Here is a 25,468-nt window from a genome sequence, read left to right on the forward strand (position 1 = left end):
GGGGACCGATGATGGGTGGGTCTAGAGCACAGGACATAACAGACCCATGATGAAAGTGGGTCAGAAGTCTGGAAAGGCGAAGGAGCAGTAGGACGATGCTAGGCACTGAGCCCTGGGCACCCGAGATCCCGAGTTCTGGACTCACTTTAAGGTCTGTAGGCAAAGAAAGCATCATGATACAGAAGAAAGAGCCCTAGGTTAGGAGAGCAATAACCATTAATACATACAGCACTTTAAGATTTGAAAGTACGTACATCTATCATCTCCATGATTTGGATCCAGAAGACTTGAGTCTGGGGAATCACCTGAACCCCTCTGAAGGCAGTCTGTTTCACCCCTCCCAGGCCCTACCACTTCAGCCCCAGCCAAGCCCCACTCAGCTCTCCCACAGCTTTCTTGCCAGCTGCCTTGCTGAGCTCTAGAATTATAATCAAATCAATACTGTCATTAAACCTGGAAAGGGTGTGTTAACCTACTTCCCTCTGATTCTAATCAAAATCACGGTACTTTTCCAAACCAAAATCCCTCTCCCTGGCCCCCACTTCTTTTTATATGTTGCCTGCTCTTACTAGAGTGTAAGCTCCTTCAGGGTAGTGACTGTCTTTGCTTTTTTAAGAATGTGTTTCCTCAGCACTTAACACAGAGCTTGGCACAAAGTAAGTGCTTAATAAATGAAATGGGGTTTTTCATTCATTCGTTTGTTTGCTCTTTCATTCATTCATACAACCATCCATTCATTCATCTGTAAATTGTGGGCGTGAGATGAGATGCTTTCTTAAGTCCCCTTGAGCACTAGATCCTGTTACTGCTTTTTTTTTTCCTATGAAATCTATTAAAAAGTCCTCTGGCTGAGTTCCCTCACCTCCCCCTCATCCCTACTCCTGAAAGGAGTTAAGGAAAGGAAGGCAGGTTTCTCTGTGTGAGGAAAAAAAAACAGGCTCAATGTTCACCACAAGTCTGCCTCCCCAGAGGGAAGAAGGATTGGATTTACAGAAATTACTCTCTGCTTTCTAAGACCCAGCATGTATTATGCAGATAGGCTGTGGGCCTCCACAGAACCCCCCTTCACTTTCTCCCTCTCCAGCAGGTCTTTTCTTCTTAGGGTAGTTAAAAATCCAGACCCTAGAGCAAAGCAGTATTTTCATTCTATTAACTTAGAGAATATTGTCCAGTCCTTAACTGCATTAGGTTCATTATGGAGGAGGGAAATGTTTTGTGCTATTGGCCATTGCCAAGTCTCCATCGATCCCACGTGGTGCACATGTGTTAGGTTTTCCTATGGCCTTGACGAGAGCTGTAATCCAGAATGGAGAGCCAGGAGTATGTATTCTGTGCTCCCTAGCAGCCTTCCATTGGCTTTAGAATCACTGGGTACTCCCTCTTGGCTCCTTCTGAGTCCAGGAAAAAGAGGAGGAAAGTGATTCATTCTGTAAGGATATGAAGGGGGCTGGTCAGCATGACTGTGCATCAACTGTGAAGAAGGGGAGACAGGGCAGGGGAAACACTAGTTCCAAGGATCCTAAGATCCTAGGGCCCTAAGGGACCTCAGAGGGCATCCTTGGACCTCCCTATGGCTCTAATTAGGAGCCATAGAACTTTCCAAACCAAAATACTCCTCCCTGACCACCTCCCCTCTTATTAGGCTATTAGTTCTGTCAGGACAGTTACTGGTACCAAGGGCAGTGTGGTACCTAGAAAGACTATGAGATTTAGAGTCAGGACTTGGGTTGATATATAAGCCTGGCTAACTCTCACCCACTGGGAACTGGGAGTTGGGATGATTCGCTTCATTTCTCTAGGCCCCCATTTTCTCCCTCTATAAAATGAGCATTGGATTAGATCAGAGTTGTTCCTCTTCCTTGGGAGCCTGGTAAAGCCTGTGGACCCCTTGTCAGAATAATGCATTTTTCTATTAAAATAAATATGTATTTATTTTAAATCCATAAAATAAAATACTTAGGATTACAAAAGAACCTAAAAGCTATTGAAAATAAAGGGGTAACTTTTTTCCCATCCAAATTCATGGATACTCTGAAATCTAGCCAATGATTGTTTGGAGGTCTGTAGACCATGAGCTAAGAACTCTGGGGCTAGATGATCTCTGAAGTTCCTTCTAGTTCTAAATCACATGATTCTATGATTTTCACAGCAGGGGCTTAGCTCCCCGCCTGAGGAAAGAAGACAGTGAAAGGATGGGGGGGGTGGAGAAAAGGAAAAACAGGATAGGGAGACAAAAGGGGAGGAGGAGAGAGGGAGAAAGAGATGGAGAGACAGGGAGGAAAGAAGAAGAGGGAGAGGGAGAGGGATAGAGGGAGAGACACACATAGAGAGACAGAGAGACACAGAGAGAGAGAGAGAAGACATGTGTTAGGTCAGGAAAACAAGTTTAGAACAAAAACAACATTGTAAAGACAAACAACTTTGAGAGACTTTAGAACTCTGACCAGTGCCGTCACTAAGCATGACTCCGGAGGACTGGTGATGAACTCTGCTACCCATTCTGGACAGAGAGGTGATGGACTCAGGGAACAGAACTACAGAACAAGACATACACTTTTGGACATGGACAACGTGGGAACTGGTTTTGTTTGACTATGCATGCTTGTTACAAGAATTTTGTCTTTAAAATGAGGAGTGGGGCAAGAAAAATAAATGCTTGCTAATTGAGAAATAAAATACAAAGAAAGACTTGTTAAATGCTATTGCCATTTCTAAAAGAAATAACGTCTATAAACAAATGCACAAAGAATAGTTACCAAGCAAGGTAGACAAGGAATAATGTCGGACTTAGAGTCAGAAGACTTGGGTTTGAATCCTAGATTTGCCACTTATTATTTGTGTAACCTTAGGCAGATCACTTCACTTTTCTGGGCCTCAGTTTACTAATCTGTAATTTACTGTATTAGTTAACTAATCACTTGATGCTCTCTAAAATCCCTTCTAGCTTAGGATCCTATGATTCTATGAATGCTGGGGAGTAGCAACCCTACCCTATTTTGATAGCTTTTTGTGAGAAGCAACTGTGACCTAATTATGTTAGAGAAATGTTAAACTATATAACTGGAGAAACGGAGGCATAAAGATTCACATTGCCTTCTGATGATGGTGCCCAAGGTCACTTTGTTATAGGCAGTATACAGCCAGGAGCTGAACCAGTCAGTCAGTCAATCAATACACATTTATTAAGCTCCTACCATGTGCCGGATGCTGAGCTAACATGCTGGAGACACAAAGGAAGGTGAAGAGGGAAGATCTCTGCCCTCAGGGAGTTCACAGTCTAAGGGGAAAACAACCTACAAACAACGATATAAAGACAGGATGAAGGCAGGATAAACTGGGGCAGGGTAAATAATCTCAGAGGAATCACATTGAGGTTAAGGGGGATGGAGAATGACTTTTTTCAGAAGGTGAGACGTTAGCTGAGACCTAAAGGAAACCAGGTAAGTCAGAACTCAGAGAAGAAGAGGGAACTATCCTATGCATGGGGGACAGCCAATGAACATTCTGAGCCGGGACATGGAGTGTCTTGTAGGAGGAACAGCAAAGAGGCCAGTGTCACTAGATTGTAGAATTCATAGTATATATGGGAAAGATGCTGAGGAGGCCAGGCCTTCTGACTGTCCATTAGGCCCCCTTTACTGTACCAAAGTGACCCAGGTCACTTGTGAAGTTTCCCACTAAAAAAAGAAACCAGTACATTTCCCCCCTCAAGCTGGAAGAGAAGAAAGAGTAGTGATGGAGGCCGATTCCCAAAGGTCCAATATCATTACAATAAAAGTCTTCTTGCAACCACAAAACATCCCAGTCCCAGGACAGCGATTCATTGTTTTGAGCTGCATTCCCTCTATACAACATAAGTCCAATGTAACCCAAGGATCTGGCCAACATCATGCATTATTTTTGTAACAGAATATGCTCCAGAGCCCATGGTTCACCACTGCTGCCTTCAATCCTCAAAGAGGCTATGGAGTTCTGGTCCCCACCAATCCTCTTTCATCATCTGTCATCACTGTCAGGGCCATCTTTGTGTAGTGGAATGAATATGGGACTTAACAGTCAGAAGACCAGGGTTAGAGTCCCAGTTCTACCATTAACTAGCAGCCAGTCAACAAACATTTATTAAACTCCTACTATGTGTCAGACCCTGTGCTAAAGTGCTGAGGATACAAAGGAAAGTTAAACAAACTTCATTTCACTTCTCTGGGGCTCAGTTTCATTTGCAAAAATGGGGTTGCATAAGCTCACAGGGTCATGGTAAAGATCAAAAGTGGTAATGGATATGAATAGCAAACATAAAAGCTAGCTGTCATTGCCACTGTCTTAATCTTCTTGACTGCTTTAGTCAGTGCCTACCTGTCTGACTCATCTGGAATTTCTTCTCGAAAAGAGAAGTCATGCAGGGGTCAAGCCCACAGGATCCTAGCCTCTTCCCAAGAGCATCAGGGGGTTTCTGAATGTTGGAAAGTTGGCAAAGGGATTCGACTCTGGTCATGACCTCATCATTAAACTATTACTTAGTGAGGATGCATACCTTTAAGGGAATGCTTGAGAATCCTAGAAACACCCACTCTGTCACATTTGTGATCCCTTCTTACACGATACCCACCCGACGGCTCCAGTCATAGCCTCGACCTAATTTTCTTGATTTAGCTTCATTGGTAGCCAAATGTGGTACAGGGGAAAGAATCCCAGTTTTGGAGTCAGAAGATCTGACTTCGAATTCTGACTTTGTTACTTAGTACTTGTATGACCTTAGACAAGTCACTTAACATCTCTAGGCTTTGCATCTCCAAAATGAAGGGGTCAGAGTAGATGGCCTTTAAGGTCCCCTACAATTCTGGATCCTATGATCCTAGAACAGTCCAGAGGATGGGGGTGGGGATGGTGGAGTTCTTCTGTGGAGGATCTGTGGACATGGACAAACATTATGGAGGGATGAAAAGACATGTGTGGATTGCAATGGACATCAATGGAATGAAAGCCCATATGGTAGATATCACAGATCCACTTGGGGCATTGATGGATTACCAAAGTAGAAGCCAGGAGGAGCCTGACCAGTTAACTCCTTGATACCCAGATCAAACTGAAGGATGAGCCTTTTGTTCTGGAGCTCTTGTTTTGTTCTCCCTCCACAAAGTATAACCCCACCCCCACCCCCCACGCCTCCCCCAGTGACACAGCATGGATACTTAGCCCCGGCACTGAGGGTGGCTCCCTACACAATGTTGTCGCCAACCCATAGGGAAACAAAGGCTTGTGATTTACCCAAAGTCTCTCGGGGAGTTAGCAGAGATTGAATTAAAAAGTCCATTCTATTCAAGGCTCTTTAGGCCTTTCCACTTATCCAAGCAGCCCAAGAAAAGAGACAGATGTCTCCTCAGTTTCTAATTATGGAAGATGTAATATCTCCACTGAGATCGTGCGGTCAGACAGCAAGAGATTCAAAGCAGGCACCTTCTCCTTTGTTCAGTGTCCTAGCCTAGCACGCAAGATAGCACTAGATTAAGCTTTGGGAAGTCTCTGCCCTGTAGTGATGAGGTTCCTGTCTCTCTTTGCTCTGTCTCTCTCATCTTCTGTTCTCAGATTCTACTGTCTCCTCCATTCATTCTCTTCATCCCCCTCTCTCCTTCCCCATTTAGCTTCTTCCCAAAAGGTACTCTGACCCAAATGATTCATCTCCTCTCTTAACCCCCAAAACACCACAATTCTCACTGCATTCTAGCTAGTGCAGAAGAGGGGAGGGAGTATTGAACAGCACAAAGTCCTGTTTATGAATAGCTGGCCACAATTCCATTTCTAGCCTTTCCTCTGCCCCCACCATAAGTAATATGACTGGAGCCTTCTGGAGCTACAGAACCTTTCCCATAACCAGCACAGGATAATCTCTCTTGCCTGAATAATCCAGTCCTGAGGCCCCAGAGAGTAACACTCACCAGTTGTTGTGTTTTGTTTTTTGGGGTTTTTTTTCCCCACCTCTAGTTTCTACGGTTCAAGATGATGTGAAGCAGATGTGAGTACAGCTGGCTCTCTGATTCCCTCACCTTACCTTTGCTGTTTCCTACCCCATAAAACAGATTTGTGAGGTGGGGATGGGGCCAGACCTTGGCAGGAGGCTGGCTGTGGGAAAAAGAATGGGAAGGGACCAAGAACCCTACTTTGAGACCTGTCCCAGCAGAGATGATTTATCTAATGCATCTCTCACTCTTCTGACACACTGGTCTAAACAGTGACATCAAAGTTTCAGAGCAAAAACAAACATGGCAAAGGCTGAGGATTCCTCTACCCATGTCTGCTTCTACCTGTCTCTCTCAGACAAATAACAAAACTATTTCATTTACGTATTAGAAGATCATCAACCCAGAATAAGGCCAACACCCAAGGAAACAACTCCCCAAATAAAAATATCATTGTTTCCAGAATGACTTATTTCTGCTTCCAAGCCTGTTTCATAGATCTCCCTTCTCCTTCTTAACAAATAGCTCAACATTATCCAACAGAGTTCTCTACGTGGACCAAAACTTTTTCTACATAGACTGTCAGAGTTGGAAGGGATATTAGGGACCTTGGGCATCATAGGGTCATAGATCACCCAGTCCAAGTCCCTCATTTTATAGTTGAGGAAACAGGCCCAGAGATCAAGTGGTTTTCTTTCCGGGTCATACAGGCAGTAGAGATCTGATACATACGATAGATAGGATAGGGATTTTATCTTGACTCGGATGTCAGCACTCCCATTTAAGGAAGACAAAACTGAGACCCAGTAAGAAGAGGCAATTTACCCCATCATAAAGAGAATGAGAGCTGAGACTAAACAGAGCTTCAAGCCCAGGATTTAGTGGATTATAATGGGGGGGAGGGGCTCTTTGAACAAAGGGTCTCTAGGGATGACAGAAAACATTCATTGCTTGTGGGTATTCTCATTACTTGCTATTCAGCAAGGCTTTTTACACTTTGCAAAGCACTTTTTCATCATTTATACCTCAAATAGTTCACCATACCAGCCCTTATGAGATAGGCAGACAAGAAATTAAAAAACAAACAAAAAAAAAGTCTATTTTGAAAGTCTAAACCCAGGGAAAGTAAGTGACTTGCTCAAGGTCGCCTAGTCAATTCAGTTGCCTAGCTGGGGCTAGAATTCCTAACTCTCAGGCAGACTCTTCTAGCCTCTAGTTAACCCCAACCAGAGGAACTATTAGAACGCAAATCTCCTAGGAAGCCGGGAAAGGGAGTTTCCAAACTTACTTGTCTGGTTGAGATGCGTCTCCTCCTGAGGTCGGTTCATCAATGTACCAGTTCCCGTAGGAATAATCCTCAGGCTCCCCGGAGCTCTGGTTTGCTGAGGCCAAGGATGACATCTTCCCAGGCAATTTTCCTTTTGATCCCAGACACAAAGTAAAAAAAACAAAAAATTAAAAGAGGTTTTGGAAAGAAAGCAAAAATCTCCTTGTCTTAAAAATATGCAGGCAAATACAAGACAACAAAAACTCTCTTGTTTGTCAAAAGCCAGCGTCCTGGAAGCAGGGGTGCCCTCGGGGGGAGAGGTAGGAAGAGTCCGCTCTCCCAGGCAGGGCTGGGAATAGCCCCGGTACAGGAGCCCCCCTGGCGCATTTGCCCATCATTCCCTGTCCATGGGGATGACTTCCAAAGGGAATCTGCAGGACTCCCACAGCTCTTTGAAACAAAACCCGGCGCTGAACCCCGGTCCCACTACGCGCGCACGCACACCCACATACTCACCCACACCCCCAACCCCAGGGAGAAAGCCAGTCGGGACTGGAAGTGAAGTGATTACAATAACTTAAGGCGGGTTTAGAGTTGAGTCCAGCCTCTGCCCTCCAAGCTCCCCCTCCTTCGCCACCTCCCTTAGGGTGTGCAACCTAGAACTGCCCTGGGGCTGCCTTCCTTAAGCACCTCTGGCTTATTGTGAAAGGCCCAGGAGAGGGAGCCGGAAAGGGAAATCGAGTTAAATTGGTCCCTGGGGTAAGGAGGGAAGGGAGCAGGGCAGGAGCTCTAGGGGAACTTTAAGGGGCTAAAGCCATGAAGGAGATGGCCCCACTCTCCCCCCTCTCAACAGTCAAGGGGAAATGGGAGACACAATCAATTGTAGTGGAAAAAAGAAGCGAATTTGAACTTGGAGTGGGTGGGATTCCCAGCCTGGCTCTGACATTCCAGTTGTGCCATCGTGGACAATCCCCTTTAAGTCTCTGAGACTCAGTTTCCTGCTCTGTAAAATGAAGGGGTCAGAAAGATTGATTGCTAAGATGCCTTAGAGAAGGAATTTATACTTTTCATATTAATCGATATGATAAATGTAATAAATATACTAATAGATTAGATTTTCCAGAATTGCCTGTTCCATTGTGAGTCAGACTCACAATGCAGTTTGAACTGATCAAACAAACTTTGACAAGGCTCACAATCCCTGGCACCCTTCTGCTTGTGTATCTGAAGTGAAGCGAATCAAAGACTGGAGAACCTGTTCCCTGTCACAGAACTCTGGTCCTGTGACCCACCAAGTAATGACCCCGAAGGACTAGAGCAAAAAATGCTCCCACAGGACTCCGGAATTGTTGTATTGTCTTCATTTGTGGACTCGTGTGGGAAACCACTCTGGCCCTAGGAACGATTGTTTGTAATCCACCTTCCCCCTCCTCCTTCTCTACTTGTGAGTTGTGTATATAATCATTGTGTTCACTTCAGCAAGGTGGAATTCTGATCGGAGAATTCCCGATTTGCAAATCTGTTCCTCATAATGAAACTAATTGATTAAATGGCTACCTCATTACTGGCACTTTGTCTCTGGCCTGCTGTTTCATCGTTCTCAGGTTAGAGACTGGCTCAGTAAAATCCTGTCAACACCTTCCAGGTCTAAATTTAAGATCTTATGATCCAAATGCTTTCATGGATATATCACATTAATGCCAATGTTTTACCAGAAAAGAACACTGACACATCTATACAAATGAGTGATGAGCTACACACATATTTGTACAAAGATGACTCCTTTACGTGCACATACAAACACACCCACCTTCACTAATATCCACCTTCGTAGAATGCACATACATACTGCAGAATAACCTTGTATTTGCTTCTATGTGCTATTTCTATGCATATACTTTTAAAATTACCTTGCATATATGTGTGTGTGTGTGTGTGGTGTCTCCCCACAGAATACATGCTCTTTGAGGCAGGGAATTTTTCATTTTTGTCTCTGTATCCTCAGTGCCTGGCACACAGTAGGCACTTCATCAATCAATCAATATTTATTAAATGCCTACTATGTGCCAGGCACTGTGCTAAGTGCTGACATTTTAGGAATGCGTTTTGATTGATTTCATGGGGATGGGATCTGAACCCCTAAAAGGAAAATATCATGTCTTTGGGATCTGGACCCCAGAAAGGAAAAACCCTAGACTTTCCCACAGGGTCAAATAAAATCTCTGGATTTTGCCTGAGGCCATAATCCCATCAACTGGCTTTTCATTTTTGCCTATGCCCAATCTCCCAATTCTCTATTCCCAGGCCTCCAACCCTATCTAGACCCCATTCTGGCCCTCCCAGTCACTCCCATCAAGATCCTCCTTAGATCCCTCCCACAGTCTTTCTGTATAGAAGGTCCATCTTGTCTCCATTAAGGAGCTCAGATTCTTTAAGAGTCTGGCCAATATGGCTGATCTTTAATAAACCTTGTCTCTGGCTGAAAGACAGCTTGGGTCAAATTTATTCGGGCAGGACCTGCATGTTGTGATTTTGAGGTCTCAGCACCCTAAACCTCTAGACCTCAACATACTGATCAAAAGCACCCACAGGTCATGTGCACACTAATACTCAGACGCGTGCCATCTGATTTACCCAAGCCAGAAGAAGACTGGTCTGGATTGTGGAAGGAATTCATAGGATTTTGCACTGGAATGGGCCGCCCCAGAAATAGGATTTTTACCCAATTCTCTGACTCCAAATCCAAGGCTCTTGATCTTAGACCACACTGTCTGGCATTCCAGACTTACCGTCCCCTGAGACCAGCTTTGCTGCGTCAGAAAAACAGGCGCACAGAGGAACCTTTTGGCCCTCTGGCTGGCTGGTCATTCTGCAGTGACCACTTTTACAACAGTTAACTTAATGAGAAAGTACGAAGGCAAGAGAAGAAGCCAGAGAGGAGGAGGCCAGCTCCCCTGGGACCTTCTGACACCAGGAAATCAGTTAATTGGATCTGGCCTTCTGGGCTCCCCCTCTAGAGTAGCCCAGAGTCTCAAATACCTTTTTGTTTCTTCCACCCGACTAAGATAAACTGATCCCCACCCCTTTCCCCAAGGTAGAAAACATTTAAATAAGAAGCAGACCGAAAAGGCCTGCACTTGACAAAAAGCCACCCAGAAAGGAAAAGTAATGAAACTCTTTGTCCTTCCTTCCTCCCCTCCCCTTCCAAACCAGTCTATTTGTCTGTTGGTCACTAAGCCCTCCCATCCCCATGAGCATCCCCACCAAAAGGCACAAGCTAGGAGGGGGTGGGGGAGAGCAAGGGGAAACTTTGTAGAGAAGAGGGATAGAGGTATTAAGAAAAGGAGATAGGGAGAAGGGGGATCTAAGGATGAGAAATGAGAAGACTGGAAAAGGAGAAGGTAGAGCAGAGAGTAGTCAGGGAAGGAAGATGGCGGTCTGAGAGGGGAAAGAAAAGGAATCAACTAAAACCTATCCCAAAGCCTGTGGAAAACTGAGGATTTTGGATTTAGGAAGAGAGCTAGAAGGGCCTTAGAGATTTTACAGGAAGGAGAAAGAGGCTCTAGTGACTTTCCTAGCATCACAGAGTAGCAGAGTCTGAATTCATCCCTAAGCCCTAGACCTCAATATCTTGCACTCCTTCCACTGCCCTTTGGAGGCTGGAGTAGAGATAGTACTTGAACTGGACTTTGAAAGAGGAGATGGGGCAGGAGGGAGGGAGCCCATTCTATACCTAGGGATCAACGTGATGTGATTATAGAGCATCTCATGTGCATCTCATTCCCACACTAGACTGTAAACCCCTTGGTGGCAGGGTACAGTTGGCATCAGTATTAACTATAACAACAAGTCAATCATTTATTAGGCTTGTCTATAAAGAAGGCATATTGCTAGGTGATTGGGGATACAAAGAGGAAATGAAAAACAGTCTCTGACCTCAGGGAGTCTATATTCTACTATTGATGATAACCAGTATGTATAGAGCACATCAAAGATTGGAAAGCCTTTTACAAGGATTATTTCCTTTGAGGAATCATAATCCTCATGTGACATAGGCAATGCAGGTAGGTCTTGCCGGACCAGTTTTACAGATTAGAAACTGAAGTTCAACGTGATTAACTGATTGGGTCCATGGTCACAGAGGAATGCTGTAGTCAAGCCCTCAAGCAGTTATTTTATGTTGTAGGTAGGATTTGAATCCAGATCATTGGAACTCCTAGTCCAGTCCTCCATCCACTATGCCAGGATGCTTCTCCATGTCCTCTGAGTTCCCTTCCAGTGGGAGAGGCTTTGATTCTGTGAGGGAATCAAGTCTATTTTCATCCACAGCATCCCAGTATCATGGGTGGTATCCACCATCTTGCTGATCCTTCTCTCCTTAAAGGAATGTTCTTGATCTCCTAGTTTGGACCACAAAGTCTCCTACATTTTCTTTGCCATCTCTCCAAGGAGTACAATTTCCTGGAGGTCCATTCAGTCTTTCTAGCTTAGGTTTCACTGAATCATTTCCTCCCTGCCCCCAGCCACAGAAATCCTATGCAGACACAAGTCAGCCAGTCCCAATGACAGGTCTGAATAGAACAATCCTGATTAGGATGGGTGACCAAGCTCATTTGTTCTCACCCAGCATTAATAATTCCCTTCCCTTGCTAGTGCCAAGGTCACCCATCAGGAGTTCACCTTTTGGGACAAACTCTTCTCTACTCCAGCCCCTTCCCCTCCCATCTTCTTGTACCTGGAGAATCAGAGTGTCTCCCTTTGTCGTTTCTCAGAGAAGTCATGACAAAACTGCACCGTAGTCAAGCAGGGCAAACTGTCCTCTGCATGCAGCCTCACCCCCACCCCATTCCCCATTCTGCTCTGAGCACTAGGTTCTTCTTCACGGCTCTGGTCACACATGCTATGGAGGGCACTGTTTATTCCTGAGGTTCTCTGACTGAGCAATCCTAGCTTCTGCTGCATTCAATAACCTCCAGGCTGGCTTCCACCAGCCTTCGGCAGGAAATATTCCCACTTCTGGACCCAGTTCTTTCTCTAGTATATGCTGATAGTAGTGTGTGACAATAACTCACCAACCTTCCTCTCCAGGGAAGGCCAGAGCTTTCTGTACCCCTACCACCTTTGCTCTGGGAAGAGTCTGACCTAGGGTCAATCTTACAATAATTGTGAGCTTGATCGAGTTTATCCCAGTTCCCTATGTCTTCTTCCTCCCCCCACGCATGAACAAGACCCTCATCCCCCTTTCCCATATGTATAGTCCCAATACCCGATGCCCCATAGGGCCTGCTTCCCTGGTTAGTTTCCCTTGCTCCACCCCCTATCCTAAACCCAAGTATGTATTCTATCACCTTGCTCTGCACTCACACATATTAAGCACCTAATAAATGCTTGGTGAATTTAATTGAATTCCATTTTCTCAAGGTCCTGTTTCCAATGAATTGCTCACTGCAATGAAATGCTCTAATAAGCTAATTCACTCAAAGGTGAATGATAGAGGCAGAATGAGCCCTGACTGTAGAATCAGATGACCTAGGTTCACAATCCAAGCTGAGCCATTTACTAGCTGAGTCACTGGGGGCAAGACTTTAACCATGCCAACCCTCCATTTCTTCATTGGTGAAACAGGGGCAAAAAGCCCTCACACCATCTACCTCCCAGAAAATCCTTTTGTAGTCCTTAGGATCTAGACAAATCTTGTTAACAAATGACAATGCCCCTGCACTTTGCCTTCCTCCGACCTCATTGTGTCTGGTTCGGGTAGCATGGCTTAAAGACACTGATGAACTGGGGAGCACTGAGGAGGGCAAACAAGATGGCAAAAGGTCTTGGGTCCACATGAAATGAAAATCCATTCAAGGAGCATATTTAACCCAGAGAAGAGAAGACTGGAGGGGGTGGGGGGGCACACTAGCTGTCTCCAAGTATTTGAAGGACTAGCAAGAGGAAGACGGATTAGATTTACCTTGTTTGTCCCCAGAAGGCAAAAAAATATGAACGGGTACAAAATTGTAAAGAAGGAAATAAGCTTGATTTCAGGAAAATAAACAAACAAGCAAACCTTCCTTAACAATTGTGGGCATCTAATGATAAAGGAGGTGGTCTCAGAAAAATTTGGGAAGACTTCCCTGAACTGATGCAAAGTGAAGTGAGCAAAACCAGGAGAACATTGTACATAGCAACAGCAACATTGTATGATGATCAGTTGTGAAAGACTTAGCTACTCTGGTCAATTAGCACAGTGACCCGCACATGGTAGGCATTTAACAAATACTGGTTGATGGATTGATTGCTACAACAATCCACGACAATTCCACAGGATTCACTATAAACAATGATAATCACCTCCAAAAAGTGAAGTAATGGACTCCGAGTGAAGAGTGAAGCATTTTTTTTTCACTTTGTTATTCTTGCTTCTCTCCCTCCATCACTCCCCACCCCCAACTGGCTAATGTGGAAATATGTTCTGCATGACTTCTTATGCATAATAGGTAGCATATCTCTTGCCTTCTGGATGGGTGGGGGAAGGGTAAAGGGAGGGAGAGAATTTGGAACTGAAAACAAAAATTAATTTTTTAAAGATTACACATATCAAAAAGTGGAATGGATTGTCTCTAGAGGTTGCATGCCCTACCCCTTTTTCAACTTTTTCAAGCAGATGCTGGATGACCATTTGTCGGGTATGTTATCATGGGAACTTCTGTCATGTATGAGCCTGACGGGTAGATGGCCACTGAGATCCCTTCCAACAGTCAACTTCCATTTGTCTTTCCTGAGAACTGTTGGCATTTTGATGCTCTTTGTTGTTGCTATTTGTCTTTCATTGTCAAAGAGCACCAAGGACAGCCCAGGGTGATGTCTTGATTTGCACATGAATTGGATTTAAGATCAAGCAGCTCACAAAACATTTAATGCATAAGATCTGACAGCAGTCAGCTATTGCATGCTCCTTTCAGGTTTGCAAAGCACTTCACACCTAGTTCATTTGGTGGTCATCCTGGGAAGTAGATACTACAGGCACTCGGAATGAGAAAAGAACTGAGGATCTGATGGGTGAAGGGATTGTAGAATCATTCTATAGCTACTAAGGATAAGAGACAGTATTCAAACTCAGCTCTGGCCTGACTCCAGCTCAGTATTATTCTACCCCAGGAATGAAGGTCATAGGCTCCTGGGGATAATGTATTTATATCTGGGGGGAAAAAAACAACCAAAAAACCAACCATTGAGGCAAGCTTAGTTCAACCTCTTCATTTTAAGATTCTAGAAAGCTTAAATAACTTACAAGGCCACCCAGGTAATACATGATAAAGGCAGGAATGAATCTCTGACTCCAAAGCTTATGCTTTTTCATGTGATTTTTATAAATACACGAATTGGTGGTGGTGGTGGTGTCTTATAGTGTTTGTTGCTTTTGTTTTTTTCTTGCTAAAAAATTCCATGCTCCGTAGCATATTGGTATTTATTTTATGGTAAATCAAGTCACTTATATCCCAGGAAAGGCTCAGAGATAATGTACAAAAGGGCCTAATTTTCAAACCCTGCTTTGGGCACACATTCTTGTCTTGTCTAGACTGGGTATGGAATGACCTCACTCATTTATGGGGACACTACCACCTCTAGAAGCAGTCCAATTCATTTGGGGATTGCTCTGATTTTTAGAAAATGTGTCTTTCTTTGAAGCCAGAATTGGCCTTTCCACAACCTTCATCTGCAGCAACTCATTTCACCTTCTGGGGTGAAATAGAATGTGTTTCATCTCTCTCTCACATGGAAGCCCACCAAATGCTTGAAGAGGGCTATGATGTCTGCCCCCAACATTCCCTAGCCAGGAGTTTGACCTTGATCACAGATGTGCCCCTGGATTCCCTCTTCCTGGAAAGGCAGGTTCTCCAGAAGGCCCCTGCCAAAATGCAATTAGGTTCCCCAGGAGGGAAGGGAAAAAAAACATCCTGACACATACACTACACAAGCCAGATCGGTTTATCAAATTAACTAGTTGTCACCCTGGAAAGCAGAGAGCAAGACCCAGGGTAGAAAGACGACTGTTTGCCATAGATGGTGCTTGTCAGGTGCTCACTCCCTACTAGGTGATGAGATCCTGGGGGGGGGGGGGGGGACTTGCATTTCCCCTACCTAAGTGTCTTCTGCCCAGGCCCTGCCTGGAGAAGTCACTGAATGAATGGCTGCTGAAATGAATGGACAGGCAGGTTTTCTGCCAATTTGAAAATGGAGGCTATCTGGTCCAACCTATGCCCAGACTAGCATCATCTGTTCTAGCCTTTGCTGGAATACTTTCACTGTCAGGACCCTCACTCCCTTGGGAGCAGGCCTGCTTTCAGACAGCTGCATTATTGTCCGGTTTTTTCCCTACGACGAGCCTACACCTGGCTCTCCACAACTACCACCCACTGCTCCTCCTTCTGCCCATCGGGACAAAGCAGAAGTCTGATCCTTCTTCCATGTATCTGAAAACAACTAGAGTGTCTCCCTAAGTCTTCTCTCTTCCAGGATAAACATCCTCAATTCCTATTGAGATGAGAAAGAGGAAGGGAAAATCCAGGAGCCTTTGATACTGCTCAGGAAGGTCTCTGGGAGGTGGACTGCTAGATACAGATGCTGGAGGATGGCTGAGGGGTGAGGAGTACAGGCGAGCAGTTTATCTTTCAGTAAATTTTCATGATTGCCCAGTTATGCCTGCTGTTGGCACCTAACACACTGCCTGGCTCATAGTTGTTGCTGTTTAGTTATTTAAGTCCTATTCCACTCTTTGTGACCCCATTTGGGGTTTTCTTAGCAGAGATAGTGGAGTGGTTTGCCATTTCCTTTTCCAGTTCATTTTTACACATGAGGAAACTGAGGCAAACATGGTTATGTGACTCGCCCAGGGTCACATAGCTACTAAGTGTCTGAGACCAGATTTAAACTCAGGAAGATGAGTCTTCCTGACTTCAGGCCCAATACTCTATCCTCTGTGCCACCTAGCTGCCCTCTGACACATAGTAGGTGCTTAATAGATGCTTGTTGATTGGTTGACATAACAATCGATAATACAGCTCAGCCAATGTATATTAAGCAACCCCTTTCCTCTCCTCCTCACCCCACTACCACCACTCCATCCCTTGCCACTTAAGCAAAACCGTCTGTACCCACTGGTCTAGGAACTGAGGAGAGTTATAAAGCTTAGGTCAGACCCAATTCCATCCTTCACGGAGCTTAGGGGAAATGGCAAAGTCACAGATCATTAGAATATGTTAAAATCACGGTAAGTGCCTAGACAGGAAAAGACACTGCCTATGGGGAGAATCAAAGGAGACCTCCCTGAGTGCTTAACATTGAAACTGAGCTTTAAAGGAGGACCACCAATAAGGGGACAGGCTTTACTGAGTGTGGGTTTCAGGTGACTCTGAGCTGGGCAGTTAATTCTGTGGTGCCCTGATCTCCCTCTCTGGTCACATAGGAAACCTTTTAAACAAGTAACAGGGCAGTGAGGTGCAGCTGAAAGAGCCCCATATTTTGAGATAGAGGACCTGGGTTCAAATCAAGATCTGCTAGGGCCGGCTCAAACACACCAGAGTAGAGCCTTAAATTTTCAGTGTGAACATTTACACCTCACAAATCTGGCCTCGACTGGTTTTGTGGATCTTTAGACTTAAGAAAATGACAGAGAAAATTTTAATAATGCAGATTAAACTAAAAGGTGCGTTGTGTGTACTTTTTATGCCCAGAGAGCTAGTTGTTAAACGTTTACCAGTCCACCATTGGTTCAAATCCTACTCCCTATGCATACTACTCTGTAGCCTGATAACAGGATTTTTTACTGAGCCAGTCTCTAACTTGAGAATGCTCGGAGCCCCACAAAGCAAGCCTAGAGACTGGAGTGCCAGTAATCAAGTAGTTTAATTAATCAGTTTCAGAGTGAGGACTGTTCTAGCTGAAGTAAAAGCACGGGTTATATACTTAAATCACAAGTGGGGAAGGAGGGGGGAAGGTGGATTACAAACAATCGTTCCTAGGGCCAGAGTGGTTTCCCACACAAGCCCACAAATGGAAGACAATACAACAATTCGGTAGTCCTGTGGGAGCATTTTTGCTCGAGCCCTTGGGGTCATTACTTGGTGGGTCACAGGACCAGAGTTCTGTTATGGGGAACAGATTCTCCAGTCCTTGATTCACTTCACTTCAGATACGCAAGCAGAAGGGTGCCAGGGATTGTGAGCTTTGTCAAGGTTTGATTCATCAGTTCAAGCCAACTCCAAGCCAGAGGGGCAGCTCTTGAGAAAACTAAATTATTAGCATATTTATTACACATAGCATATTGATTAATATGAAAATTATAAATTCTCTTCTCAAACCTTAGGAAATCATTTCATGGAAACGAGGTGATGTCATAGATAGAAGGCTAAGCTTGGAGTCTTTCTGATTCAGAAGGTTCCTGCCTCAGACACTTACTAGCTATGTGTATGACTGTGGGCAAGCCACTTAACTTCTCCCAGCCTCAGTTTCCCCATCTGTAAAATGGAGATGGTAATAATAACACCTACCTCATTGATAGGTTGTTGTGAGGATATAGTATTTTATCAACCTTATACAGAAGCATTATATAAATGCTAGCTACTATTTTTATTGAACTTCCTTGGGCCTCAGTTTTCTCATCTGCAAAACAATAAGTTAAGCTAGATGGTCTCTGAAGTCTCATCTAAATGCAATAGGTTAGAGCAGACAGAATAAGGTATAGGCTGGTGTGGTTCAGGAAGCCTTCCTGGAGGAGGTGGTAGTTGAGTTAACCTTGAAGAATGAGTCAAATTTACGTGGGAAAAAAAATTCTAATGGGAGCATGCACAAAGACAAAGGAGCAGCTGATCATGGAGAAAGTTAAGCGTCTGCCTTAGTGAAGAAACTAGCTACAGCCTTAACTTCCAAACATGGTGTCCTCTGCCTGTGTACCAAGCATATCAGTCTTCAGGAAGATGCCTGATACAGAACTCAGAACTAGAAGGGACCTCAGAGACCATCTAGAATACCTCTTCATTTTACAGATGGGTAAACTGAGGCCCCTTAAGGGGAAAGGGGAAGTCTCAAGCGGCATTGACCAGGCTAGTTCAATAGAACTCCTGAGCAGGCATGGGGTATAGTGCCCACACTACACTATGTTCCCTAGCTAAGGGGGGGAGCCCAAAAAGTTCCTCGTCCCTGGTTGGAGAAAAGCCTTTGTCCTCTGGGCCCATCCTGGAACTTCCTTCCCTTCCCTACGGCCTGGGTTCTTCAGACCATGAAGGACCAGGGACAAGGCTTCCTCCTTCCCTCCCTCCTGCTGTTTTCTTTCCTGTTGATTAAACTCAAGGAATTTTAACCACTGGGAAAACAAGACCTGCCTTTTCCCCCTCAGCCCAGTCTGCAAAATCCATTTTTATCAAAAGCCACAAAGGGCAAAGAGGAAAAAAATCGAGAGAGAGCTAAAAATAGGTCAGAGAGAGAAAAAGAGCCAGACAGGCGTGCAAAAGTGCTTTTCCTTCTGGACCCCAGAGAGCCCAGGCCAGACATAGGAGAGCTGCTTTCCCCGGCCCCTGGTGTCATCTGCAGCACCATTTGGGAAGATAAGGATCTCTGTAGTCTCTAACCCAATTTAGACTAGTGCTCCCTGGTTACAGACCAACCCCCAACCCTGGCAACAGAAGGAGGCTCAGTCCATCCTCCATGACCACAACCTCAGACTGCATCCCGGCTCTCTCCACAAACTGACCCCAAATTCCAGGCTTGAACTTCCCCTAACCTAGTCACTGGCTGACCCCTGATCTTATCCGTCTGTTTTAGGTGTGACCCCAGGCGGAAAGGCGGCTGAGCTAAAGCATGGAGGCCCATGCCCTGCTAGCCATCCAAGAGTCGTTATTATCAGCTGCTTACCAAGACCCTCACTCAACATGCAGGGGAGTCCCATCCCCTGTCTACACTGAGGGAAGCAAAGGACACACAGGAGGTCCACAGTGCGGAATGAGGGGTGTTCTAGAGGAGGTTTGATCATGGGCCCAGGAAGAAAAGAGATTGTTGTTTTATTCTATGTGGTTCCAAAAGGCAAAGCTCCAAAAGGAAAAACCAGTTTGGGAACATGGGGATGGGAAGGGCCCTGTAGAAGATTTCTGCTCAACAGAACTTCCTAACAGTTTAAGCTGCCCCACAAAGGAATAAGCTGCCTCCAAAGGTAGTGAGGTCCCCATCCCTGAAAGCGATCAAAGAAAGGCTGGATAACTAACTGCCTGTCGTGGATGCTTGCATCAGTCAGGATGTTGGACCGGATATCTTTACAAGTCATTTGGGGCTCTGAGATCCTGAGACTTTATAGCACTAGGCATTTTCTTCCTTAGAAGTGTGATGACTGAAGTGTGAATTAATATGACTAAGGGTGAAATGAATTACTGTCTCATCATCTAACCTTTCAACAACAGGGCTCCTGGGTTCTGATTCTCATTCTTCCACTAGCCATGGGCAAGAACCTTGGAGTCCTTGTCCTGGGTAAATCTACCTCCTCTGATCCATCTTGTATAGACTGGCATCAAGTCAGATTCATCTCTAAACATTGCCTTAGTTGTGTCACCCCCAAGCTCAAGAATTTTCAATGGCTCCCTATTTCCCAGTAGATCAAGTTTATAATCCTCAGCTTGCTATTTAAGGTCCAGGCCAACCCAGCCTCTCCTATGGCTCCCTAACATGCTGGTTCTATTGCAGCTAGACAGGTCCCCTCACTACCTAAGCCTTCCTGGGTCTCAATTTTCTCACCTCTAAAATGGGGGATTTGGATTAGATATCCTCTAAGGCTAAACCTGGGGTCCTGTGGTCTCTCCCATCCCATTACATTTTGCCCATTTGCAGGTGCTGGTTCATAGAACCCCCCCTGCGTATTGTGAGGTCACATCCCTCCACCCCCCATCCTTCCCTGATGTATACCTATACCATCTTTCATGGACCAGCTCAAGTCCTACTACTTCTAGGAAGCCTTGCCTTGCCTTCCTGCCCCACTCTTCTCTGTGCCTTCCTCAGCTCCCTAACCCCTGAAATTTAATGATGAGGAAGCTCTCCCACCACTGAGTGCCCCTTCCCCCTAGGGAGCCCTGGGCCCACAGTGAAAACAGAGTGATCCTTGTCTCAGCCCAAATGGAAAGTGCCCCCCCATCCCACCATTTGCCTGAAACCCAATCCATTTCACCCTGGGTCTAACCTCTGAGGAGAAGCCCCTCCTCCAGCTTAGATCAAGGGAAGGCCCCCTGGACTGGCTCCAGATTGATGGCCTCAATAAGCCCCCTTCCCCACTTCATTTGTCACCATCATCACTCCTTGGGGGTGGAGAGAGGGAACCAGTTGCTGTTTTGCTCAGATGAATTTCACAGAGGGGGTGGAGGGGAGGGCCTGGAGAAGGGCGCCTCGGCAGCCCAGTGGCATTTAATAAAGATGATAAACATCAGGATACTCTGAGCCCTGTGGATTTTGAAGATTTAATTCCCTTCAATTTGACTTTGGATTTGGGCTTCAGAATTGTGGCCTGGCCCTTTGGGTATTGGAAGGTTGTAAAAAGATGACCTCTGAGGTCTCTTTCAGCTCTGGATCTATTCCCTAAAGATAAGAAGACTGGAGGGCAGGCAGGTGTCTCCAGAGAGCCTCTCTGCCTCCCTAGAATGCCTTTCATCTTTCCCCAGGAGATTGGACTCCAACCTTGGCTTGCCCTGAAGCTCTGAACTCTGCTGGTTTCCCCGACACACACACTCAGGAAAGGGCCCACAGGGCAGGGTCTGCCCCTTCTCAACACAGAGCAGGCTTCCTCGGGCACAGCCTTCAGAAGGACCTGCCCCCTCTCACCACCCCACAAAAAATCATGGTATAACATAAAGGAAGATCTAGCCATGAGTCCAAGTGTGTCTCCTCTTCTACCCTTGCTCCCCAAACACATAAAGTTCTCCCCTTCATCATCTAGATGCAATGAAAAGACCATCATGTTGGCAGTCAGAAGATATGGTTTGGAATTCTAACCCTGGCACTTACTCTCTGTTTGACTGATCTGGGCTGTTATTTAACCTCTCTGCCATTGGTGAGAGGCAGGGTGGGGCAGCGGGGGGAATAGAAAATATCTAGGCTCTAAAACTCTGTTTGTCCACAGCCAGTATCTATTGCATGTTGGGCACTGAGTCCCATGGCCAGAACAGCTCTGTATAAGCCAAGTCAGCCACCAGAAGCTTGGCTTTGCTCAGGAGCAGAGATGATGGCAGAGGACAGAAATGCTCCCTCTATCCAAGACCTTTCCTCTCCTAGTGAGACTTGAGACCCCTTTAATTTTATGTATTTATTTTTGTGAGGCAATCAGGGTTAAGTAACTTGCCCAGCGTTACGCCTTTACTTTTGAAGAGGTACATAGGGAGGCAGAAAGATGGATGGGTAGATAGAAAAATGATAGTAGATGACAGATAAAGGGAGGGAACACACATTTACTGAGTGTCTATTATGTGCCCTGCATTAGGGGTAGAAAGGCAAACCAGATAGCTCTCAATCCCAGCTCTTAAGGAATTGACATTCTAATGTAGAGAAGATGATATATAGATGCTAGATGGGGGGAGGAGGGGAGGGGAAGGGGGAGGAGGGGAGGGGAAGGGGGAGGGGATGTAGGAGGTGTGCCCTCACACAGGCAGGGTGAGGGGCCTGGTCCCTGGAAAGATGAGGGATCTGCGGAGTTGGGGGTGGGTTGGAAGTCAGAGGTTTCCTTTGAGGTGAAGATGGTCAGGGAATGGGGCCATGGCATCCAGGAGACTACAGGAAAGGTGGGAAGAATGAGACTTTCATTACCCAAGAAGAGTTCAGGCTTATGTGGGGTGTCCCAAAAGACTTAGTGTAGCTTTAAGCTATTCAGACTTAAAACTGCTTGAAGACTTTGGAGACAGCCTGTATGTGGGCCCTGGAAGAGGGCCACTCCTTTTCATTGAGGGGCAAGGGAATCTGAGCTTCTTCAGATTTGGGTTGATGGCGAGTAAGAAGGATAGATAAGCAGGTGACAAAAGGTGGAGAGGAGGGAGCAGATGCCATGTGGAGATAAAGGGGCAAGGGGAGGTGACGCAGGCGATCTGCAGTAGGAGTACTGAACTTAGAAGCCCTGGGTTCAAATCTCGGCTCTGCTACTCTCTATCTGGGACACCTTGAGCAAATATCTTCACTCTTATGGGTCTCAGTTCCCTCATCTTTAAAATGAAGGGATTCGAACCCATGAGTTCTAAGGTCACTTTGAGCTCTAGATTCTTTTTCAGAGAAGGAAACCAAGGGTCAGGATCACACAATGTCACGGGGAACTAAAGCTTTACTCCGGGTTCAGAATTCTTTCCCTTTCACCGTCTGCCTTGACTTCCCTGGGAAGGGCTTTCATTTCTTCTATAAAATGAGAGCTTTGGGCTAACTGAACTTTAAAGACCCTTCTAGCTCTGACATGTTGTGATTCTCTCTTTATCCTTTGCCAAGGACCAGGCCTGTGGGCAGATGCCCCCATCCGCCCCACCCAGGAGGGAATCCTACCCCCTCTCCACCCACACTACTTCCCTGTTTCCACATCTCCTCCTCCCCTCCCCCAATCAGGTGATGGTTCCAGGCCACCCAAATCCCATCCCTTCCTCCCTCCCTTCCCTGCTTTGCAGACACAGCGGTCTTTTCATCCAACCTGGGGGAGGTGTGGCCTGCCTCAGAGGCAGCACACAAGGCCCTTTGAGGAGGAGGCAGGGCCTGGGCAGCTGCCAGTTCCCCTTCTCTGAGGGTGGATGTGCTGGCCTGAAAGGAGTGGCCCTTCTAGCTGGCTCAGTATCAGGGAAAGAGGGACGGGGAGGGAGTGGGGCACCTGGGGGCCCTGAGGGAAAACCCCAGCTATGGCTCCTGCTGAGGGTGGGAACTTGGGTCTAACGTAGAGACATATACAGTCACAGAATCAGAGAATGCCAGGGCTGGAAGAGATCAGTCCCCTTTCTTGTTTTACAAATGGGGAAACTGGGGTACAGAAAGGCTTTTCAGTCTGGATCAGGGAAGGCACCCAGAGACCATGTGATCCAGGGTTTCTTCGTCGGATCCCTTTGGCAGTCTAGTGACTCCCATAGACCCACTCCTCAGAATAATGTTTTTAAGTGTGCAAAATGAAATGCACAGGGCTACAAAGGAAAATAGTATATTTATAATTATATAAATGAAAGTAGTTATCCAAAATATTAAAAAAATGAATCCCTAATCTAGTCTAATGTCTCCATTTTACAGATGAAGAAACTGAGGCTCGTGGAAAGTGACTTGGCTCACCTGAGAATACTCATCTATCCACAGAATCATACATAGCTTTACAAGGGATCTCAGAAGCCATCTAATATACATATAAACATATATGTGTATATACATATATGTATATATATGTGTATGTGTATACACACACACATACATATATATGTATATACATGTATAAAACCCCAGCATTTTACAAGTGAGAAATCAAAGCCCAGGGAGCTTAAGTGATCTGCCCACAATTACACAGAAGGAAACAGAGGCAGCTAGGTGGTGCTGTAGTGCACAGAGCTCCGGACCTGGAGTCAGGAAGACCCTAGTTCAAATCCAAGCTTCAGTTCTTACTAGCTGTGTGACCCTGGGCAAGTCACTTAACCTCTGTTTGCCTCAATCCCCTGGAGAAGGAAATTACAAACCTCTCCAGTATCTTTGCCATAGACAGTACTGACGTGCTATGATCCGTGGGGTCACAAAGAGCCGTAGATGACTGAACAACAGGCAACAGAGGCAAAACTTGAACTCAGGTCCTCAGACCCCTGAGTCAGCGTTTTTTCACTAAGACAGCTCATTTGGTGCAACCACAGGGAAACCCATCCCTAGATCTCCTGGAAGACAGTACCAGCCCTGCCCATAGAATGAGAATGTGACCACTTCCCAGTGTGGCGCAAGAGACACTGAGAGGCTCTCGAGCCCCTAAATGCCAACTCCAGAGTCTGAAACTCCCCTGGATTTCAATTGAGCTTTGTTCCGGGCAATCTTGTAGGCTTTCCTGGCCAAGCTGGGAGGGGTTATCAGCTTAACTCTTCAGCAAAGGATTTAGTTTATCAGGTGCTGGCTGATTACAAGGCCCTGTGGTACTAGCCCAGTTCAGATCCTCCCTACTCCTAGAAACCTTCCCTGGCTGATCCTCCCAATTCTGACCTTCTCCAGCCCTGACTACCTGTACCCCACCCTGCCTGACATTAGCAGTAAAGCACACCCTCTGGCATATTATGGCAAGTTTTGGGACGGTGTAGACTATTTGCACAGGCTCCGAAGGGTTCCCCGTGGGTCTGGAATCCCTCTGGCCTCCTTACCTAGAGGACTGCTGTTACTTTCACATGATGGGTATGTATATCTCCAAGCTCATGAACCTGCCATCATTGTGCCTGCCCTTACCAGTCAATTCTTAGAAACAATTAGCTCAAAGCTAATTTACTACAGACAGAAAAAGTGGGGCAAGGCCGTGGAGGGAGAAGGACTAACCTGAGAAAAAGATTGGGGGTGGGAAGAATAGACCATGTGGGGAGCAGGGAGAATATGTGTGTGGCACTTAGATTATGTTCAAGAGGTTGGTAAATGAGTGGACAAAGGTGGGAGAAGGAAGTCTGCACCAATGGTGCTAAGCTGAAGGTTTGAGGCTCTTGACCTAGAAGGTCGCTGTAGAACTCTGCCCATAGAATGCTCAGAAGGAATCACAGGCACAGGTAGATAAAAGGAATCCTGTGCCAAGCAGGACCCAGGAGGAGGAGACTAATAATGACAGGCAATGACTTCCTCTAATGAGGGACTGGGAAGCTGCCACATAGATCTCCCATGGGCAATGAGGAAGTCTGCTGTCATCCTGAAGCATCCACCCACCAGCTGCTCCCCACTTCTGCTGGTTCACACACCTGTGAGCACTACAGTCAGATAACCCGAGTCAATCAACCACCAGGCAATTACTAAGCACTTAACTATTTACCAGGCACCATGCTAGGTACTGGGGATGCAAATACAGTAAGTGAAACAATCTCTGCTTACAAAACAGGTCTCTACTGACCTGAAGGCTCAGGCAGGAAAGTGAAGGCCATGGGGACGCAGGCTGAGTTATAACTAACTATATATATTGGGCAGTAGAAAGTACAGCAGATTTGTACTCAGAAGACCTGGATTCATAACTTGCTACTCATTCCCCATGGAACCTTGGGAAGATCATTATTGTCTC

At 45.8% G+C, this 25,468-nt stretch overlaps 1 protein-coding gene across 3 annotated transcripts in view; it reads right to left on the reverse strand.

The window, feature by feature from the left end:
- STRA6 (signaling receptor and transporter of retinol STRA6) overlaps positions 1-25,468 on the reverse strand; it is a 77,757-nt gene that overhangs the window by 45,766 nt on the left and 6,523 nt on the right. For 2 of the 3 annotated variants that reach the window (XM_078150802.1, XM_020994695.2), the window contains exon 2: positions 7,243-7,372. In XM_078150802.1, the coding sequence (XP_078006928.1) occupies positions 7,243-7,355 (113 nt within the window). In that variant the 5' untranslated portion in view covers positions 7,356-7,372. Of the gene's footprint in view, positions 1-7,242; positions 7,373-7,737; positions 7,821-25,468 lie in introns of those variants that run through there. The other variant, XM_020994696.2, reaches the window with a different exon arrangement.

The sequence above is a fragment of the Phascolarctos cinereus genome, unplaced genomic scaffold (assembly GCF_003287225.1).
Source record: "Phascolarctos cinereus isolate Bilbo 61053 unplaced genomic scaffold, phaCin_HiC Scaffold_3;HRSCAF=262, whole genome shotgun sequence".
Lineage (NCBI taxonomy): Eukaryota > Metazoa > Chordata > Mammalia > Diprotodontia > Phascolarctidae > Phascolarctos > Phascolarctos cinereus.